The sequence below is a fragment of the Rhinichthys klamathensis genome, unplaced genomic scaffold, assembly GCF_029890125.1.
Source record: "Rhinichthys klamathensis goyatoka isolate OS25496 unplaced genomic scaffold, OSU_Roscu_1.1 h1tg000571l_1, whole genome shotgun sequence".
Lineage (NCBI taxonomy): Eukaryota > Metazoa > Chordata > Actinopteri > Cypriniformes > Leuciscidae > Rhinichthys > Rhinichthys klamathensis.
The window spans coordinates 1,551,613-1,568,019 of NW_026607037.1; the positions used below are offsets into that span (position 1 = coordinate 1,551,613).

Below are 16,407 nucleotides of genomic sequence, written 5' to 3' on the forward strand. Positions count from 1 at the left end.
TTTTTGTGGAAACCATGATACATATTTTGCAGGATTCTTTGATGAGTAGAAAGTTCAAAAGGACAGAATTTATTTAAAATAGATATATTTATAAAAAAAAGAAGAAAAAAAAGAAAGACTTAACTGTAACTTTTGGTCAATGTAATGTATCCTTGGTAATGTAGAAAATTAGCTCTATGAAATATTATATTAATACTCCGCAAGCTTGGGAGTCCTTGAGGGACTTCTAGTTCAGCCTCATCTTCACATTAGGATTTCTTGGGAAGGACCAAGAGAGTCAGAGGCTAAGAGAGCAAGCGCAAGAGAGCTAATCTTGTGATCAGTGATTTTTAAAGTGTGAAGATGTCACACCCTCTGGAGGTGCGTGAGCCAATACGAAGCTGTCCCTTTGGAGAGAGTTTTTACAACCCTTTGTGTTCTAGCAGGGCATTTGAATGTTTAATTTCATTGGGTGTTTACGAAAGGAATCTACAAGATTCTTATAATACTAATGCATCATAAAGTTAGCAACATGTAATGTAGGCATAAACTAACAAATGGGGGACGAAGACTGGAGTTTATAGAGATTAAACATGCTATATGATTTTGGTTAACCATAGTATGCAAGTCATGTTTCAGACCAAAATAGTTTAGAAGAGAGAATGAAGACATAGGCCAAACCACATAAAAGAAAAATCATGAGATGGAAAATTATACATGTTAATACATTTATCACATGGTTATATATATAGAATATATAGGATTAAAAGGGTTAATTTCTCCTTCTCAGCAAGAATTAAGTCACAATTTCCTGCACATTCTTTTAGGGTCATAAAACTCATCAGTCTCAACGTGAAACAGGACGCCATGTGTTAGCTTAATTTGTGATGTTAGGTTTTTTTGGGGGAAGTTTCAGAGACCTTTGTTGGGAGAGTGAGTTTGCTGGATTATTCATTAAATATAATGAATAATTTGTGTGTGATTGGTCCAGACGCTACACTAAATAAAAGTAATAATTTGTTTTTTTTTTTTTGGTTTTTTTTTACAATGCTCAGTTTGCCCATGAAATAGTCACATTACCCGTGTATGGTATTTTATACTTGTAATACTTAGACTGCAATTGAGTTTTGCCAAACATCCCATCAGGATTTCATGTTTAAATGTATTCCCTATTAGGTCTTTCTTAGTGAAAGTTGCTGTTAGAAGTCAGTGACTACCGTCAACTGTTTGATTACCAACATTCTTTAAAATATCTTCTTTTGTGTTCAACAGAAGAACGAAATTCATACAGGTTTGGAAAAACATGAGGGTGAGCAAATGATGGCAACATTTTCATTTTTGGGTGAACTATCCCTTTAATAATACACAGTATTGATAATGCTACATGATTTCCAGTATAATGCGAGTTTAAAACAACAACAACAACAACACACATTTCTTGTTTGGTGTCAGTGCAAGTGTACTAGAATTGCAAGCCACAACAACACACATTTCTTGTTTGGTGTCAGTGCAAGTGTACTAGAATTGCAAGCCACACTGATGGGGCTGTGGTGGGGGTATAAAAGATAGAAAAGCACTGGCCTATATTCCCGGAGGCAGGAGTGCTGCTCCACCATAGACTGCTCCACACTGGACTCTGGCATTCCAGTGAAATGCGCACGTCACCGCTCTGATGTTTAACGAAGCAGCGCGCTCATTGGAAAATCATGTTTTCTCCAAATCAGAACGTCTTGATTGGACATCGCAGGTGACGCCCACAAACAGACAAGGTGGAGTTTAATTATTTAACGTGACAAAAAGATGTAGCTGTCAGACTGAAAATACTGAAAAGATGTAAAAAGTACACAACAGTTCACTCTTTACTTAATGCATATGCACTTTGGGAGTTTGACTAAACGGAAGAATACTGTTTTTATTTTCTTCTTTATTTTTATTTATTTATTATCACATGTTAACATATTAAATCAAATTCACTTCTTATATTAAAACTTTACATTATCATCACGAGTATAAAAAAAAGTGTTCAAAACAAGCCCGAATCGGCACACGAGCGTGCAGGTTTGATGGCGCCTCGGTAGCTCGTGACAGCAGCTCCGAGTTTATAATCCAAATGGAAGCGAAACCCGGGCGACCCATCCGTGATGAGAGCGGCGAGCAGGCAGGGGAGAGATTGAAAATGTGGATGTCGCCTTGGAAAGAGAAATGAGCGGATCGAGAGAGCTGCGCGCTGACTGGAAGGAGAGCGAGAGAGATGGAGGCGGGGGGAAGTCTCTCTCAGCTCTGCGGGGACTGGAGCGCCCGTGCCCTGGACCGGCGGCGCAGTGCTGGCTAACAGTCAACCCTCCCCTTGTTCCACCACCACTTCCACACACAAGCAGCGACAGGTAAGATCAAACCAGCGCCTTATCCTACCGACCGTTTGGTAAACAAACCTTGAACAAATTCTTAAATGAAACGACAAAAAGAAAAAAAAATCAAAATATTTTGACTTTAGATCATTGGTGGATTTTGTTTGTGTTTAAATTCGCGTTGACTTGGTGCAAGGCAACGGTACATTCCGAGTCGCCTTACCCGAATTTCCCGTATTGTGACTCGGGGAAAAACATCCCCCGTTTATATACCAAACCCTTTCGCCGTGTTTAATTTCTTAATGTAACTCTAAAAGCCACTAACCTATTTTTTAAGCGAGATAAGGGCACCTCTATCGTGTTTGGAGACCTCGCGGTCGTCTTCATTTCCGAGTCAGGACTCCATGAGGCTCGTGAAGGAAAGAAACAGCCGCCTTTGGTTCGCCATCACGGAGCTCGGTTATCTCACAGTGTGGGCTCGTTTTCGCTTTTGTGAAAGCAAATTTCGCCATCACATTTGACATTTTATCGGCTATCTGTGTTTGAGGAGCAAACCGGGTGAGTTCAGAACCAATCGCGCTGGTTTTTCTCTCGGTGGAGGTGAATTGCTCGCAGCGTGTGCATGGAGGGTAGTATGGCGGCTCTAGAACAGTCGTCACGCCAGGGAAGCGTCCTCTTCTCGGTTGTTACAATTTTCCATTGTGATTGTGAACAAAATGACATGTTTATTCACAGGATTGATTCATTTCTCACTGAGTTGATCTCGACTGTCATAATTGTGCTTCAGTCACCGCGTACTAAGTAAAAGTAACCGTATAATTCTTCCATTTCTAGTTTCGAAGCCTTTGTAGAGCCTGCTGCCTGCCATACGGCCGCACACCGTGCTTTCACCCCGCATTCCTCGTCACTCGAAAGTCGGGGTAAACAACCAGATTTCTTTACGGTAAGAGGACCGTTTGGACACCGCTTACAGTTATTTGTATATAAAAACATGTAATAAGGATTGACTTTGGCTGCATTGTTTTTTTTTTTTTTTTGACGACTGGTTCAGCTCTCACCAAGGCTGGAGGGGGATTCAATGCTAGTTATTATAGCCGGCTAGCTCCGGTGTAGGTCAAGTCATAGGTCGGTTTAACATTGTAACATTTTATTTTATTAAATGTAGATTTGTAAGCTATCATTTGCAGCAGTTCCACACGTAACGTTAGACACCGACACTATCAAATCTATTTTGAGTTTATAATCTAAGTTGGGTAAAGCAGAATTTATGCATTAAACAGCACCAATTATATAATTTAGTAACATTTCCACATCAAATTTAAACATTATTTTTTAAATTGACCCTTATAAATACTTAAAACACTTCAACTTTGACGTATTTTGCCTCGAACCTAAAGCCCCGTTTTCAAAGCTTTTGTTCAAAAAAGCTATTCAAATCCACAAAATAGTTGTTGTTTTGTTCCTCAGCATTTCAATGGTAGGAAAGCTCGATTCTATTAAAGAAGGGTCTGATTATCCACTGATTCAGACCATTTCATTGTGGCAAAAATGCCCTTCATCCAGGGTCTGTTTTAAAGCTGGACTCTGCTGGCTCACGCGCCGCCATTACACATTCAGCGAAGCGACGACGCCTCGCCCTGGAACAAGGCTCGTGCCATTTTGTGACTAATTCAGTCGGCTCACACATTTGCGAAACGACATCAGATTATGACTAGGCCTCCGTGTTCAACCATTTTAATACAGTCGCTGTGTGAATATAAAGGGGGCGACCCAGAATGTGTCCGTGGCGGAAGCGGAGACCCGCGCCCTGTTGGTTTGGAGGCAGACTCTGGTGCTGCATGCTTTAGTAGTCACTCATGATGATCCCTGGCTGTGTTTCCCCCTCTCGACGGAGACCGAAAGCAGATCCCGATCCGTGGTCAGCTGGTCCGTCTACAGGCAGCTGCCTGCCTATCGCCCAAAATGCTCCTTCCTCCTCCTGTAGTACCTCCCAGTATCCACTCGTCTGCCGAAAATATAGTCCAATTTCGAGCTACTACACGAAACGCTCGCCTCGAAAAGCGCGCAGAGTGCAGGAGAATCCGTTTCAAGTCTTAGTTCAGTAGACAAAATGGAAGATTGGAAGGATTGGCTTGCTCTTGCTGGTGTCGACTGCAGAGTTATTTGAGATTTGAAACCGTCACAGGCAATGGGCTCTGTCTCACGATGGAGCGTAAACGCTTAGGGGCGGTGTAATGAACATCAACCATTATGTGTCGGGCTGGATTTTAATTCCACTTTACATACAACAATTCCTGGTTTAAAGAGAATTATTGAAAGCCAAAAAAAAACTTAGAATCAACTTAAGTCAGAAAAAATATCCCCACATGAATGATGCATTCTTTCTGTTATTTAATTATTTGATGCACAATTCATTATTATAAAAAATGGAAATAAATTGAAAACGATATAGTGTTAAAGCCATGTAAGTACGAGTTTCAACCTTTTACCTCAACGTTTGTAATCCTTAACATAATTATTAACATAATGTGTTTTTCTCTAGAGTGATTAATCCTGACAATGAATGGAGAAATGGACTCCTCTGCTAAAGAGATCGGTAAGAAACATTAATCATTTAGATCAGTGATTCTTAACTGTTTATGATTATTATTATAAATGTATATTTATCACCGTGAACAGTAATAAATGTAACTTAATGGAAAAACTGTACAAGAAAATTTTGGATTCTAATTAAATACTAGTGAGCCTGTATTTAAAATTTGTGTGTGAATTGATATTTTGTTAGTCTGCATGAAGTGATGTACAGGTACTCAAAGATCATTTTTGCCCTATTATGTTTTATTGTTACAGTTTGGGAGCAGAGTGACCTATTGAAGCTCTTGGATGCCATGAAGGTGAACCTGCCAGATAAGGATCTGTCCAAGTACAAGACGTCCGAGTCCCATTTGGACTGGGAGAAAGTGGCTTTTAACTCATACTCTGCGGAGATGTGCAAACAGAAATGGCTGGAAGTTTCACGTGAGGTACGCTAGTCAGTGACCAATGGGTTTCACTTGTATGTTGTAATGACTAGAGAAACATGCATCACAAGTGTGTCGAAAAAATTTATGTTCATAGTATTTGAAATATTTGATTTAAAGAAAAAACTTTTGTATGTGACAAGTTATAGAATAAGATAAATGCGGTTGTCACATTAAGATTCCTGTTCCTGACTCAGATACGTAAATTCCGCACCCTCTCTGAACTGATCGTGGATGCACAGGACTATGTCAAAAATCCATACAAAGGAAAGAAGCTGAAGGTAGAAATTCTTATGGCTCAGTCCTGAAAGCTTGGATTAAAATTGACAGATTTTGTCCAGTGTGTTATTTGGAGCAGCAGCAAATGCTAACTTTTTGTCTATTTATCTTCTGCAGAAACACCCAGACTTCCCCAAAAAGCCATTGACACCGTATTTCCGTTTCTTTATGGAGAAGCGTGCCAAGTATGCTAAACTACATCCAGAGATGAGCAATTTAGATCTCACAAAGATCCTGTCCAAAAAATACAAGGAGCTCCCAGAGCGTAAAAAAGTGAGTGCAGAGAAAATTGAAAAGAAAAAGCATTGGGTCTCATATATATATATATATATTAAATGATTAAATATGTGGTCTATATCTCTTAAAAATGTAATCTTAACATGTTTAAAAGGCCACCAAGAGTGTGTGATTTTTGCATAAGTGGTTTCAGTTGTTCCTAAATTTTTCTGTAAATTTAGAATACATTGTAGAACGAAAGTTGATTAATCAGGGGGTTTTTTTGTTGAAAACTATTGTATGCAGACTGCATGCACAAATTTGTGCGCATACATGCTTAGTGAATTAGATCCATTGTCTGTAAACATTTTTCAAGAACTACTATAAAATGTAAATTGATATGGATTTTTAAATTTGGAAATTGATATTATGGGGATATTGTAATGGTACATTAAAGTTTAAGGATGAATCTGGTGTTCAGTTGATTTCAAATCTGTTGCTGCTCTCTAGTCCCTTTGAAAAGAAGAACATATTTTCTATTTGGTCTGGATCAACTATTGTTTTGAGTAGTACCTTTCTAGATCAGTCAACAAAAGCATGCATTGTTTTGTCTGACCTGTTTGTTCTGTCTGCATCTGACGTCAACAGGAGAAATACGTGAAAGACTTTCTCAGAGAAAAGGAGTCTTTCATGGTCAGCATGATGAAGTTCAGGTGAGTGACTTATTGGAGATATATCCAGCTGCAGACCCGCAGCACCACCAGTTTCAGAACCCCAGTGCCAGAACCCCAGCGCCAGAACCGGAAGTGAGGGAGGGGCGGAATTATTTACAATGACACATTTTTGCAAGTAGGCCTATTTAAAAATATTTAAAATGGTTGCACCTTTTAAATAATATTTAGGGTATGTTTTTATTACACAGTGAGTCACTGCTCGTTGTATGAACTATAACTGGTATGTGACAAATAAAGAGCAAGACAGCGCTCGTGTTGTTCGAAGACGTCAGAGTGCGCGCGCGCACGGCCAGGGCTCTCTCTCTGCTCGTTAAGCGCCCTGTCACGCGCAGCAGTCATTCTATTCTACATCACTCACCGATCAAAATAGGCTTTGGCGGGACAAAAATTTGCTTTGGCGGGACAAAAATTTGCTTTGGCGGCCGCCAAAAAGCGGATGATCTGACGGGTTTTAGAATACAACCTGAAACTAAAAAACAGACCCGACCTCTATTTGAGGCCGGCCTTATATTTACCCAGACCTGCAGCCACACCAGGCATGTAAAGAGACAATCGTCTATTTGGGACTCGGCTATTATTTGAAGTACGGTACATTTTTATTGTTTCTTTTAAAACAATGCCGGATTTTCTCTCTCTTTTTAGATTTTTGACATTATTTTACATAAAGAAAAATGCATGCTGCACATGTTCTTGTGAAATAAAGTATATTTTATATAAAATGACCATAAGTTTCAAGCATTATTTTTCACCATCATGATCAGGAAGTAACTCTCATAATACAATGAAACGGATAACTATATAGAATTATATTACACAAAATCAACGTTTTAAAATGCTTATTGTACTATACCTTAATGTATCATTATAATATGTATAAAGTATGACGCTTCGTGTGTAATAATTCCGTTTCGTGTCTAAGCAAACTACGCTCCAAAACGTTAGGTGGCGTTACTCGGTTTAGAACGTAAGCTCGGCCCCTCACTTCCGGTCCTGGCGCTGGTGTTAGAACGTAAGCTCCGCCCATTACTTCCGGTTCTGGCGCTGGGGTTCTGAAAGTGGTGGTGCTGCGGGTCTGCAGCTGGATACTATTGACTTATTGACACTTTACCATCTCATTTACATTTCTAAATCATCGCTTTTCTCTAAAAAAGTGTTTATTTGTGTTTTATCAGGCAGGATCATCCCGACCTTCTAGAGAACGTTAATAAGAAGTCCAATGTTCCAGAGAAGCCCAAGACACCCCAGCAACTGTGGTACAGCCATGAGAAGAAGGCCTTTCTCAAAGGACGCCCAGATGTAAGCTCTACACACACTCGCTCTAGAATTTGCTGCTGACTTCTTCATACACATGAATGCTGTAAAACACTTGTGCTTATACCTCTCCAGGCGACCACCAAAGACATTAAGGATAGTGTTGCAAAGCAGTGGCCACAGCTGTCAGACAAGAAGAGGATGAAGTGGATCATGAAGTCTCTGGAGCAGCACAAACTGTATGAGGTAAAGATGCTTGCATTTTCCACAGCCTATTTGCCAGCAAGTAGCAAGCTTCGCTGTAATGTTTGATCTTTCCCGTCTTTGTTTAGGGGACAATGCGCGAGTTTATCCAGCAGCACCCAGAGTTGAACATCACGCAGGAGGACATCGTCAAATCCACTCTGACCAAAGCAGAGAGACAGCTCAAGGACAAGTTTGATGGGCGGCCCGACAAACCACCTTCGTAAGTTTACCTGATAATAGCAATTTCTCATTTTTTGGGGGGCAGGCTGTGGGTGGTGAAATGTGTCCTGGACATGTCATGTTTGTTTTCTCCTTTTCTTTCTTGTCCTATTATGGTATTAATTCATATTTTTATATTATTTTAAATTTATAGTAGTTTTGTTATCTGCTTTTTCCATTCCCCCCCCCCCCCCCCCCCCCCTCTGTTTTAGTACTTAAAGACTTATTTTAGTTACAGAAGGTGTTTTTTTAATAGTTTTATTTAATGATAACAATTTCTTGAATGAGTTTTTTTTTGTCTCATTCTGTTTTTTTTGTTTGTTTGTTTTTCCTCTCAGTAATGGTTACTCAATGTTCTGTGCTGAGCTTATGTCCAGTATGAAAGACGTCCCCAGTACGGAGCGTATGGTCATGTGCAGCCAGCGCTGGAAACTCCTCAAACAGAGCGAGAAAGATGCTTACCAAAAGCGCTGTGAACAGGTTTGTAACACACTCTTATTTTGCACCCTTCCATCTGTTGATCAACCATCTATTAAAATAAACAAGCCAACATGGATACAGTCACTTTAATATTTAATTTTTTCTCTACACAGAAAAAGAAAGAATATGAAGTTGAGATGAATCGCTACTTATTAGTAAGTATACGTTTAACAGACCCTCATCTCTGTTTGTGTATTGTTTGAAACAATTTGAGGTTGCATTTTTGTTAAGGTGTCCGTGTTACAGTGTAATTATACATTTAAGTGCTGAGTAATATTAAGTAACTACATGTACTTACTATATGGTTAGTTGCATGTTATTATGCATAATTTATAGTTATTACAATAGTAACTACATGTAACAATGACACTGTAAAATAAAGTGTTACCCAATTTGCTACTTGGTTTGCATTTTAAACATGTTGCCTGTGTATCCCAGAGTATCTCAGAGGAGGAACAGCAGAGAATAATGTCAGAACAGAAGATGGGCAGCTTTAAAAGGGGAGGTGGTGGCAGCAGCCCCGCTTCTAAAAAGAAGAGCGCCACAGCAAAGGTTAGTTCACCTGTCAATCATCTTTGGGTTATTGAGGGATCGTTACTTAAATGAGCTTACTGTAACTAGAACTTCACTTCCTTAATGCCCTTCTGTTCTTTTTTCTCTTTATTAATTTTAACAGTCTGCAGAGAAGCCCAAGCCCCCTGTGTCTGCAATGTTCATTTTCTCAGAAGAGAAGCGCCCAAAACTTCATCAGGAAAGGCCTGATCTTTCTGACATGGAGCTCACCAGACTTCTAGCCCGCATGTGGAACGAGCTTTCTGACAAGAAGAAGGTAATAAAGACACATTAGTGATCCAGAGATGTTAAGATCCTTCTATCACTGTATTGACTGACTAAATTGTTTTTAACTTGAATGTTTAATCATTCTTAATAGGAGAAGTATAAAACTCTGGAGATGACGCTGAAGGCAGACTCTGAAAAGCAGAGCAAAGAGGACAAAGGGAAACTACCAGAAACACCCAAAACAGCTCAGGAAATCTGGCAACAGAGTGTCATTGGAGACTATCTCGCCCGGTTCAAGGTATGAAATCATACGTGCAAGAAGTTAAATTGGGAAAATTACCTACACTACCGTTCAAGAGTTTGGGGTCAGATTTGTTTAATGTTTCTTACAGAAGTCTAGTACCAAGGCTGCATTTATTTGATTAAAAATAGTAATAGTATGAAATAAAATTACAATTTCAAATACAGTTTTCAATGTATATAGTTTTTATATATATATATATATATATATATATATATATTCATATATATATATATTCATATATATATTCATATATATATATATATTCATATATATATTCATATATTCGAGCGGACATGTCGAAGAATATCGCAGACACGCGCTTCACACTGCGAGTGGGCTGCGGGCACCCAATAGATTGTTTGACTATCAATATCCCTCACATCCCTCATTGTAAAAAAATATTTTATAGGTGAAAACAGACTTAAGGAACAGGCTCCATTGGTAACGTTTAGCAGCATATATGCTCAGCATCAGGGGTGTTTGTTGTTTGGACAGACCTACCCCCACTGCTAAAAAAATCCTAAAGGAAACACTGTAATGGTGTGTTCACACCGAACGCGAATTTAATTATTTGCGCGAGAAGATTACATACAAAGTCAATGCAAAGACGCGAATAGACGCATCATTCGCGCCGGGCGTTAGGAATGACGCGAATTGGGCGACGCGTTTGCCGCGAATGTCTTCCGCGCAAGTTGAAAAATTTGAACTCGAGCGAATGTTCAAGCGTCTAACTAGACGCGTATTTGACGCTCTATTCGCGTTCGGTGCGAACACACCATAACTCTTCTCATTTTAACTTTTCTGAAACATTAACCAAGATGGCCTAGTATTGTTGTTGATATGAGTCTGTGTTGTCTTGTTTTTCCACCATAATTCTTAAAGTTAACATAATCTGACTGAGGAATCTTAGACAAGTAAATATTGTAACTGTGGTCAAATGTAAATTAACTTGTGCCTATTTAACTTTATTCAAAAATTATTTAATTCTGCAATTTGCCTTCATTAGCGATTATCATCAATTTGATTACACAGATACTAATTAAACTAAACAGCTAGACAATCAATGGCATCTCTGAATTCAATAATGAAATGCCTTTAACCGAAAATTGAATGTATAATCTTATTATACATTATACATTACTGACACTCTATCCTCCAATTTGATACTGTTAAGTGCTTTGACACAATCTGTATTGTTAAAAGCAATATATAAATAAAGGTGACTTGACTTCATGCCGATCCAGTGAGCATTGTTTCTGTGTGTGATGCACGCATGTTTGCGTTTAAATCTGTTCATCAAATTACGTTAATGTATTAACCGGCATTTATGACCGATGAGCAATGCATTTGTTACAGTATATTTTAATCTTTGATAACAGTAGGTAATAAAAATACAACGGATCATGTTAGCTCTGGTCCAATGAAAAAACATTAACAGATAGAACTCAGGACATTTTTGTTCATGTAAAATATACCTCATTGTCATGTTCTAGACTTGTTATATTTAGCTTTAAATAAAAATAAAAATACCCCCTTAATATTGTGGCAGTTTTTTTCTCTGTGGTATCGAATATCGATATTTTTCAAGGTATCGTATCGAAGTTAGAAATTCTAGTATCGTGACAACACTACATTCCGATGATTTGGTGCTCAAGTAACATTTCTTATTATTATCGATAAATACTATTCATTATACCATTGTGCTGCTTAATATTGTTGTGGAAATCGGGTTGCGTTTCTTTATTCCAGGACTTTTTGATTAATAGAAAGTTAAAAAGAGAACCATTTATTTGAAATAGAAATATTTTGTAATTTTATAAATGTATTTTTCACTTTTGATCAATTTAGTGTGTCCTTGCTGAATAAAAGCATTAATTACTTATAAAAAAAGAGAAAAAAGTCCTGCCCTCAAACTTTTAAACGGGACTCTATGCCTATTTTTTTCTTGAACAGACAACATGAAGCAGTCCTGCCCACCAATGGCTGCACAAATATTTCTACCATAGGAAATTGTCTACCTAATTCTCTATTTGCTATGGTTTTCTCCACTGATCTCTCCCTCTTCTTTAAATGTCAGAATGATCGAGCGAAAGCTCAGAAAGCCATGGAGGCCACCTGGAATACCATGGAGAAGAAAGAGAAGATCATGTGGATCAAGAAGGCTGCAGAGGACCAAAAGAGATATGAAGTGAGTCCAGACAAATCCAAACAACATTTAGTATAGTATCTGATCGTGTGTCTACAACCTACATGTTTTTCTTTAGATCAGGGCTTTTTGTGTGGAAGATTTCATACCCTTTTTTCATTCTTCTGTTTTATGCAGAGAGAGCTGAGTGAGATGCGATCACCTGCCCCAGTCTTTATCATGGGGAAGAAAATGAAATTTGATGGGGAACCTAAGAAACCACCCTCGTAAGTTCATTATGTGTATCTGAGTGTTGGTGTGTTTGAGGAAGCTCAATGTTTCTTACCTTCCCACTCGTTCTAATCGTGTTCTCTTCACCTGTGGCTACAGTAACGGTTATCAGAAGTTCTCTCAAGAGATGCTGTCGAACGGTGAGCTGAACCATCTGCCCATGAAAGAGCGCATGGGTGAAATCGGAGGCCGCTGGCAGCGACTCCCTCAGAAAGAGAAGGACCATTACAAAAGGATGGCGGAGGAGAAACAGAGGCAGTACAGAGTGCTTCTCGAGCAGTGGCTTGCGGTACCATATCTTTATTATAATTTCAATTTTAGAGCAACACAAATAGCTTGATATGAAGATCTAATATATTTAGCCATTGATTTTGTATTCTTTTTAAAACCAACAGTTTGTACATTTTGAATTCAAGGATATTAAAATGATTTTCTCCCTCACAGAGTATAACACCTCAGGAGAGAACTGTGTATAAAGAATATAACTCACTGGTAGGTCATAAATGTGCATGTATTTCAGTCTATCTGCTCAAAATATACATTAGTGCTGTCAATCGATTAAAATAATTAATCACACATTTTTCTGTAATTAATCGCACCTCACATTAAAGTTTTTAATATATATTTTTTTTATTGTAATAATTTTACATTTATTCTCCAAATGAATGTAGAAACAACATAAAGACAGTATCATACATTTAAAATGTTTGTTTAATCATCTTTTCATGAAAGAAGGCCATGAAATAGATATTTAAGTTATTTTTTCTCAATTTAGCCGTAATAGCAATTCAGCATTACAGTATAATTTGATTTTAACTTATTAGGCTTTAAAACAATCTTTTCACAAACCCATTATAATAAATGTCACATTTACCTGCCCTTCAATTTATCAGGGCTCAATTTTTTCTATTGGCCCAGTCAGATAGAAAGGTTTAGATTTTTACTTGCCCTGTCAAAATGCACAAAAACTTATTGTTTTCATTGTTTTTGACCCATGTAACCTTGTAAACAGTGCTTTAAGATTTTCAGGTAGGTCTAATGGGTAGGAATATATACAGATATTGAATAAAGTTATCAAACTCCACAGTCTTAACTGCATAAATTCTAAATTAAGTATAGATCAATCCTTATTAAAGCTACCAAAGTTATTCAGTCAAGAGCAGTGAGAGTGATTTTCTCTTTTTCTTTTGTTCTTTGATTATCCTTAATGACAGACAGTGGTCACTTTAAGACCTGAATCACACGACGGTGGATCTGACACGCATCCCATTTTCTTACAACTCTTTACGTTCATTTAAGACTTGTGAGGATACTCAACAAAATGGGCATTGTGGCATAATTTTGTGTTTTTGCCTGTTCAAGCGCTGTCTGAAGCAGCTTTCTGTGTGCACGAGTCGTGTGTCACGTAGTTTTTTTTAACTAAAAAAAAACCCAATCGCATGCTTTAATTGATATATATTATATTTCAATTTAATATAAAACTTCCGCCTCTAATTTTTTTTCTTGAACTTTTCTTCTTCAGAAACGGAGGAGCACAATAAAACCTGGTGGCACGAATGCTAAAGTGAAACCCAAGGCCAAAGTATCGGTGAGTTTGATCGTACAGTCTTAAATGGCTCTGTTGGCCACTATGTATGTTTTTAGCGGCATGTACTGATTATTCTGTTTCATTGGTGACCTCGTCCAAAGGAAGACGAAGAGGAGGATGATGACGACAACGATGATGATGAAGAGAAGGAATCTGATGACGGATCATCCTCTGATGACAGTGATGATGATGATGATGATGACGACGATGACGAAGATGATGTAAGCATGCTGGCCACAGGGAGGGGGAGGGGGAGGGGGAGGAGGGGGAGGGGGAGGGGGAGGGGGGGGGGGGGGTTGAAATGAGACTTTGATTAGTGATTAGCGGTGGGCAATATGACACAAATCTTATTTCAGAATATGATCAATTTTTTTTACCAATAACTATATATCACAATACAGTTATAGTTATTTTATTTTAAATTAAGAACAGAGAAGCTTATTACAAACAATAGAACAAGGAAACAAATGAAATTCCATGTGTTTTTTTTAGGTAGAGTGCACTGAACTCTTAACATCATGCAAATTTCATTATTTTCTCATTCATGCATGTTTCTGTCACTCTGCAAGTGTCAATAACTTTAATTAGTAGTACTGTGCTATGTGTATATATTAACATGCTGCAATATCAATGATTTAGCAAAATCTTTAACTTTAAAGCATGATAATGCCACAATATATGTTGTCATACCGCCGATCCCTATTTGCAATACGGATGCATTTGTTAATCACAAAATATTTGACTGATAAATAATATTTCTAAATTCACTTTCAGAATGAAGACATGGAGGATGAAGAGGTGGAGGATAAGGAGAATAAAACAGAAAGCAGCAGCAGTGCTTCCAGCTCTGATTCATCGGGTTCAGACTCGGACTGAACCAAAGCCGAGTCAGCCTGAGCCCACAGACTGCCAGAAACGCTGTGAACTGAGCCATGAGCCGGGGGTCTGAGCCTGCTCTGCACTGCGCTCTTCCCACCACAGGAGGGGGCTCACCCCGCTGTCACACAAGTCTTTTCCTTCTCTTCTGTTCTCCCCTGCACTTTTGGTTTTATTCGTTCCTCCCTCAATGATTTTGCTTGGCAGGTTTTAAGGCATTTTAGGCAAAACACACGATGACGCATTGTCTAAATTCCTCCCGACACTGCTGATCACAGAAAAGGGGGTTTAGTGCTCTGCTATTGGCTTGTAGTCGTCATGAGGTGTTATTAAGATGCCCCGTGTTTATACTTTAAGGGTAGGAAGACAGAGAGCATCAGGTGCCATTTTCTTTTCTGTAAGTGAGCCAAAGAGTCTTTTAGTTTCACAGATTATTTCGGGAGGTACAGGGGACCAAATAATTGCACTCTGAAGAATGTCTGCTTTCTTTTCCTCTGTCTGTACCCCTCCTGTTCTTCCTAGGAGTGTTGTTCCACTCCTTTTCCTGCTCCCTCCATTTTTGCTTTGGTGTTTGTTTTAGCTTCTTCATTTCAAAACAAATGTGGTATTTTCAGGAAAAATGAAGCCATTTTGAATGTCGCCCCATGGACCTCGTTGGTCTCGCACTCGGTTCTTGTTCACAAGGCGTTGGTGCGTTGCTTTTACCTGCACCTGATGTGGGGTTAAAGGTGAAAATGGACTATTTATTTTTGTCCTGTTATAGGAATGCTGCCCGAAGCAGTTTTGTGATATGGATGTGATGAAGCCACAGCAAACGGGCTGTTCATTCAGATAATAAAAACGACTGATGTTACATAATGAGGACTAGTTAATCGGTTAATTGTTCTGCAGCATAAGCAAAGTTCTTTCAGAAAATTGCTTTTGTTTTTTGCAGATTGGGCACCAACAAGTTTTTTGTTTTGTTTTTTTTGTCATTTGTTATTAATGGTTACATATTGTTTGAAGCTGACTTTTTTGTTCCTCTTTCCAACCACTGTTTTATTTGGTGCTCCAAAGAATTTTTTTCTTTTTAAAACGTGATTGTTATGTTTTAAATATGATGGATGTGAGTTACCCCACAATTCAGTGCACTTATGATGGAATCCAGTGTTCTTTCAGTATTTCTCTTTCTTCATTTTACCCATCAGTCCATAATGTTAACCACTTCACAGGTCTTTCACGCACCAGCTCAAGGAATGTAATGGAGATGTTTTATTTAAGAGAGGGGTATCGTTAATGTGTTGTGTGTTTATGTATATATGAACAGTTTTGAGGGTGAGGGTATATTCTCTCATTTCAATATCCTGGCCTAAAATGCCAACTTAACTAATTTGTAACCCACAACACAGCTTTTTGCGCTGAGCTACGACCTTTTACTTAGTCTTTTTTACGCAACCCTCAAATTGATAGGGGCACTGTAAATTAATTTTTCCTATCAAAACGTTGAACCCTGATGATTTGCATAAAAAGACTAGCAAATAATTTTGATTTGGTGGGGATTGCTGTGAAAAAAGTTTGCTGTACCAGACTTGTAACCTATTGTAGTGCCCTACATGATTAAGGCCTGTATTCTGCATAAAGTTCTTGGCTCAGTTTGAAAAACATAATTTGGTTATAGATGATTTGAATGAT

General features: G+C 38.4%; 1 protein-coding gene across 3 annotated transcripts; it reads left to right on the forward strand.

The window, feature by feature from the left end:
* Nucleotides 1–1,923: 1,923 nt before the first annotated feature.
* On the forward strand, nt 1,924–14,864 carry ubtf (upstream binding transcription factor). 3 transcript variants are annotated; one of them, XM_056239825.1, is made up of 22 exons: nt 1,924–2,885; nt 3,162–3,270; nt 4,870–4,923; nt 5,178–5,350; nt 5,545–5,628; nt 5,744–5,899; nt 6,491–6,555; nt 7,749–7,872; nt 7,963–8,073; nt 8,160–8,293; nt 8,631–8,772; nt 8,886–8,927; nt 9,211–9,324; nt 9,449–9,601; nt 9,704–9,850; nt 11,934–12,044; nt 12,180–12,268; nt 12,372–12,561; nt 12,717–12,764; nt 13,795–13,860; nt 13,962–14,081; nt 14,635–14,864. In XM_056239825.1, the coding sequence occupies exons 3-22, from the start codon at nt 4,887–4,889 to the stop codon at nt 14,734–14,736; spliced, it is 2,208 nt and encodes a 735-aa protein (XP_056095800.1). In that variant the 5' UTR covers nt 1,924–2,885; nt 3,162–3,270; nt 4,870–4,886; the 3' UTR covers nt 14,737–14,864. The 3 variants fall into 3 exon arrangements, with proteins under 3 accessions (XP_056095800.1, XP_056095798.1, XP_056095799.1); XM_056239823.1 differs by having other exon boundaries at nt 1,924–2,363; XM_056239824.1 differs by having other exon boundaries at nt 1,924–3,270.
* Nucleotides 14,865–16,407: the final 1,543 nt, after the last annotated feature.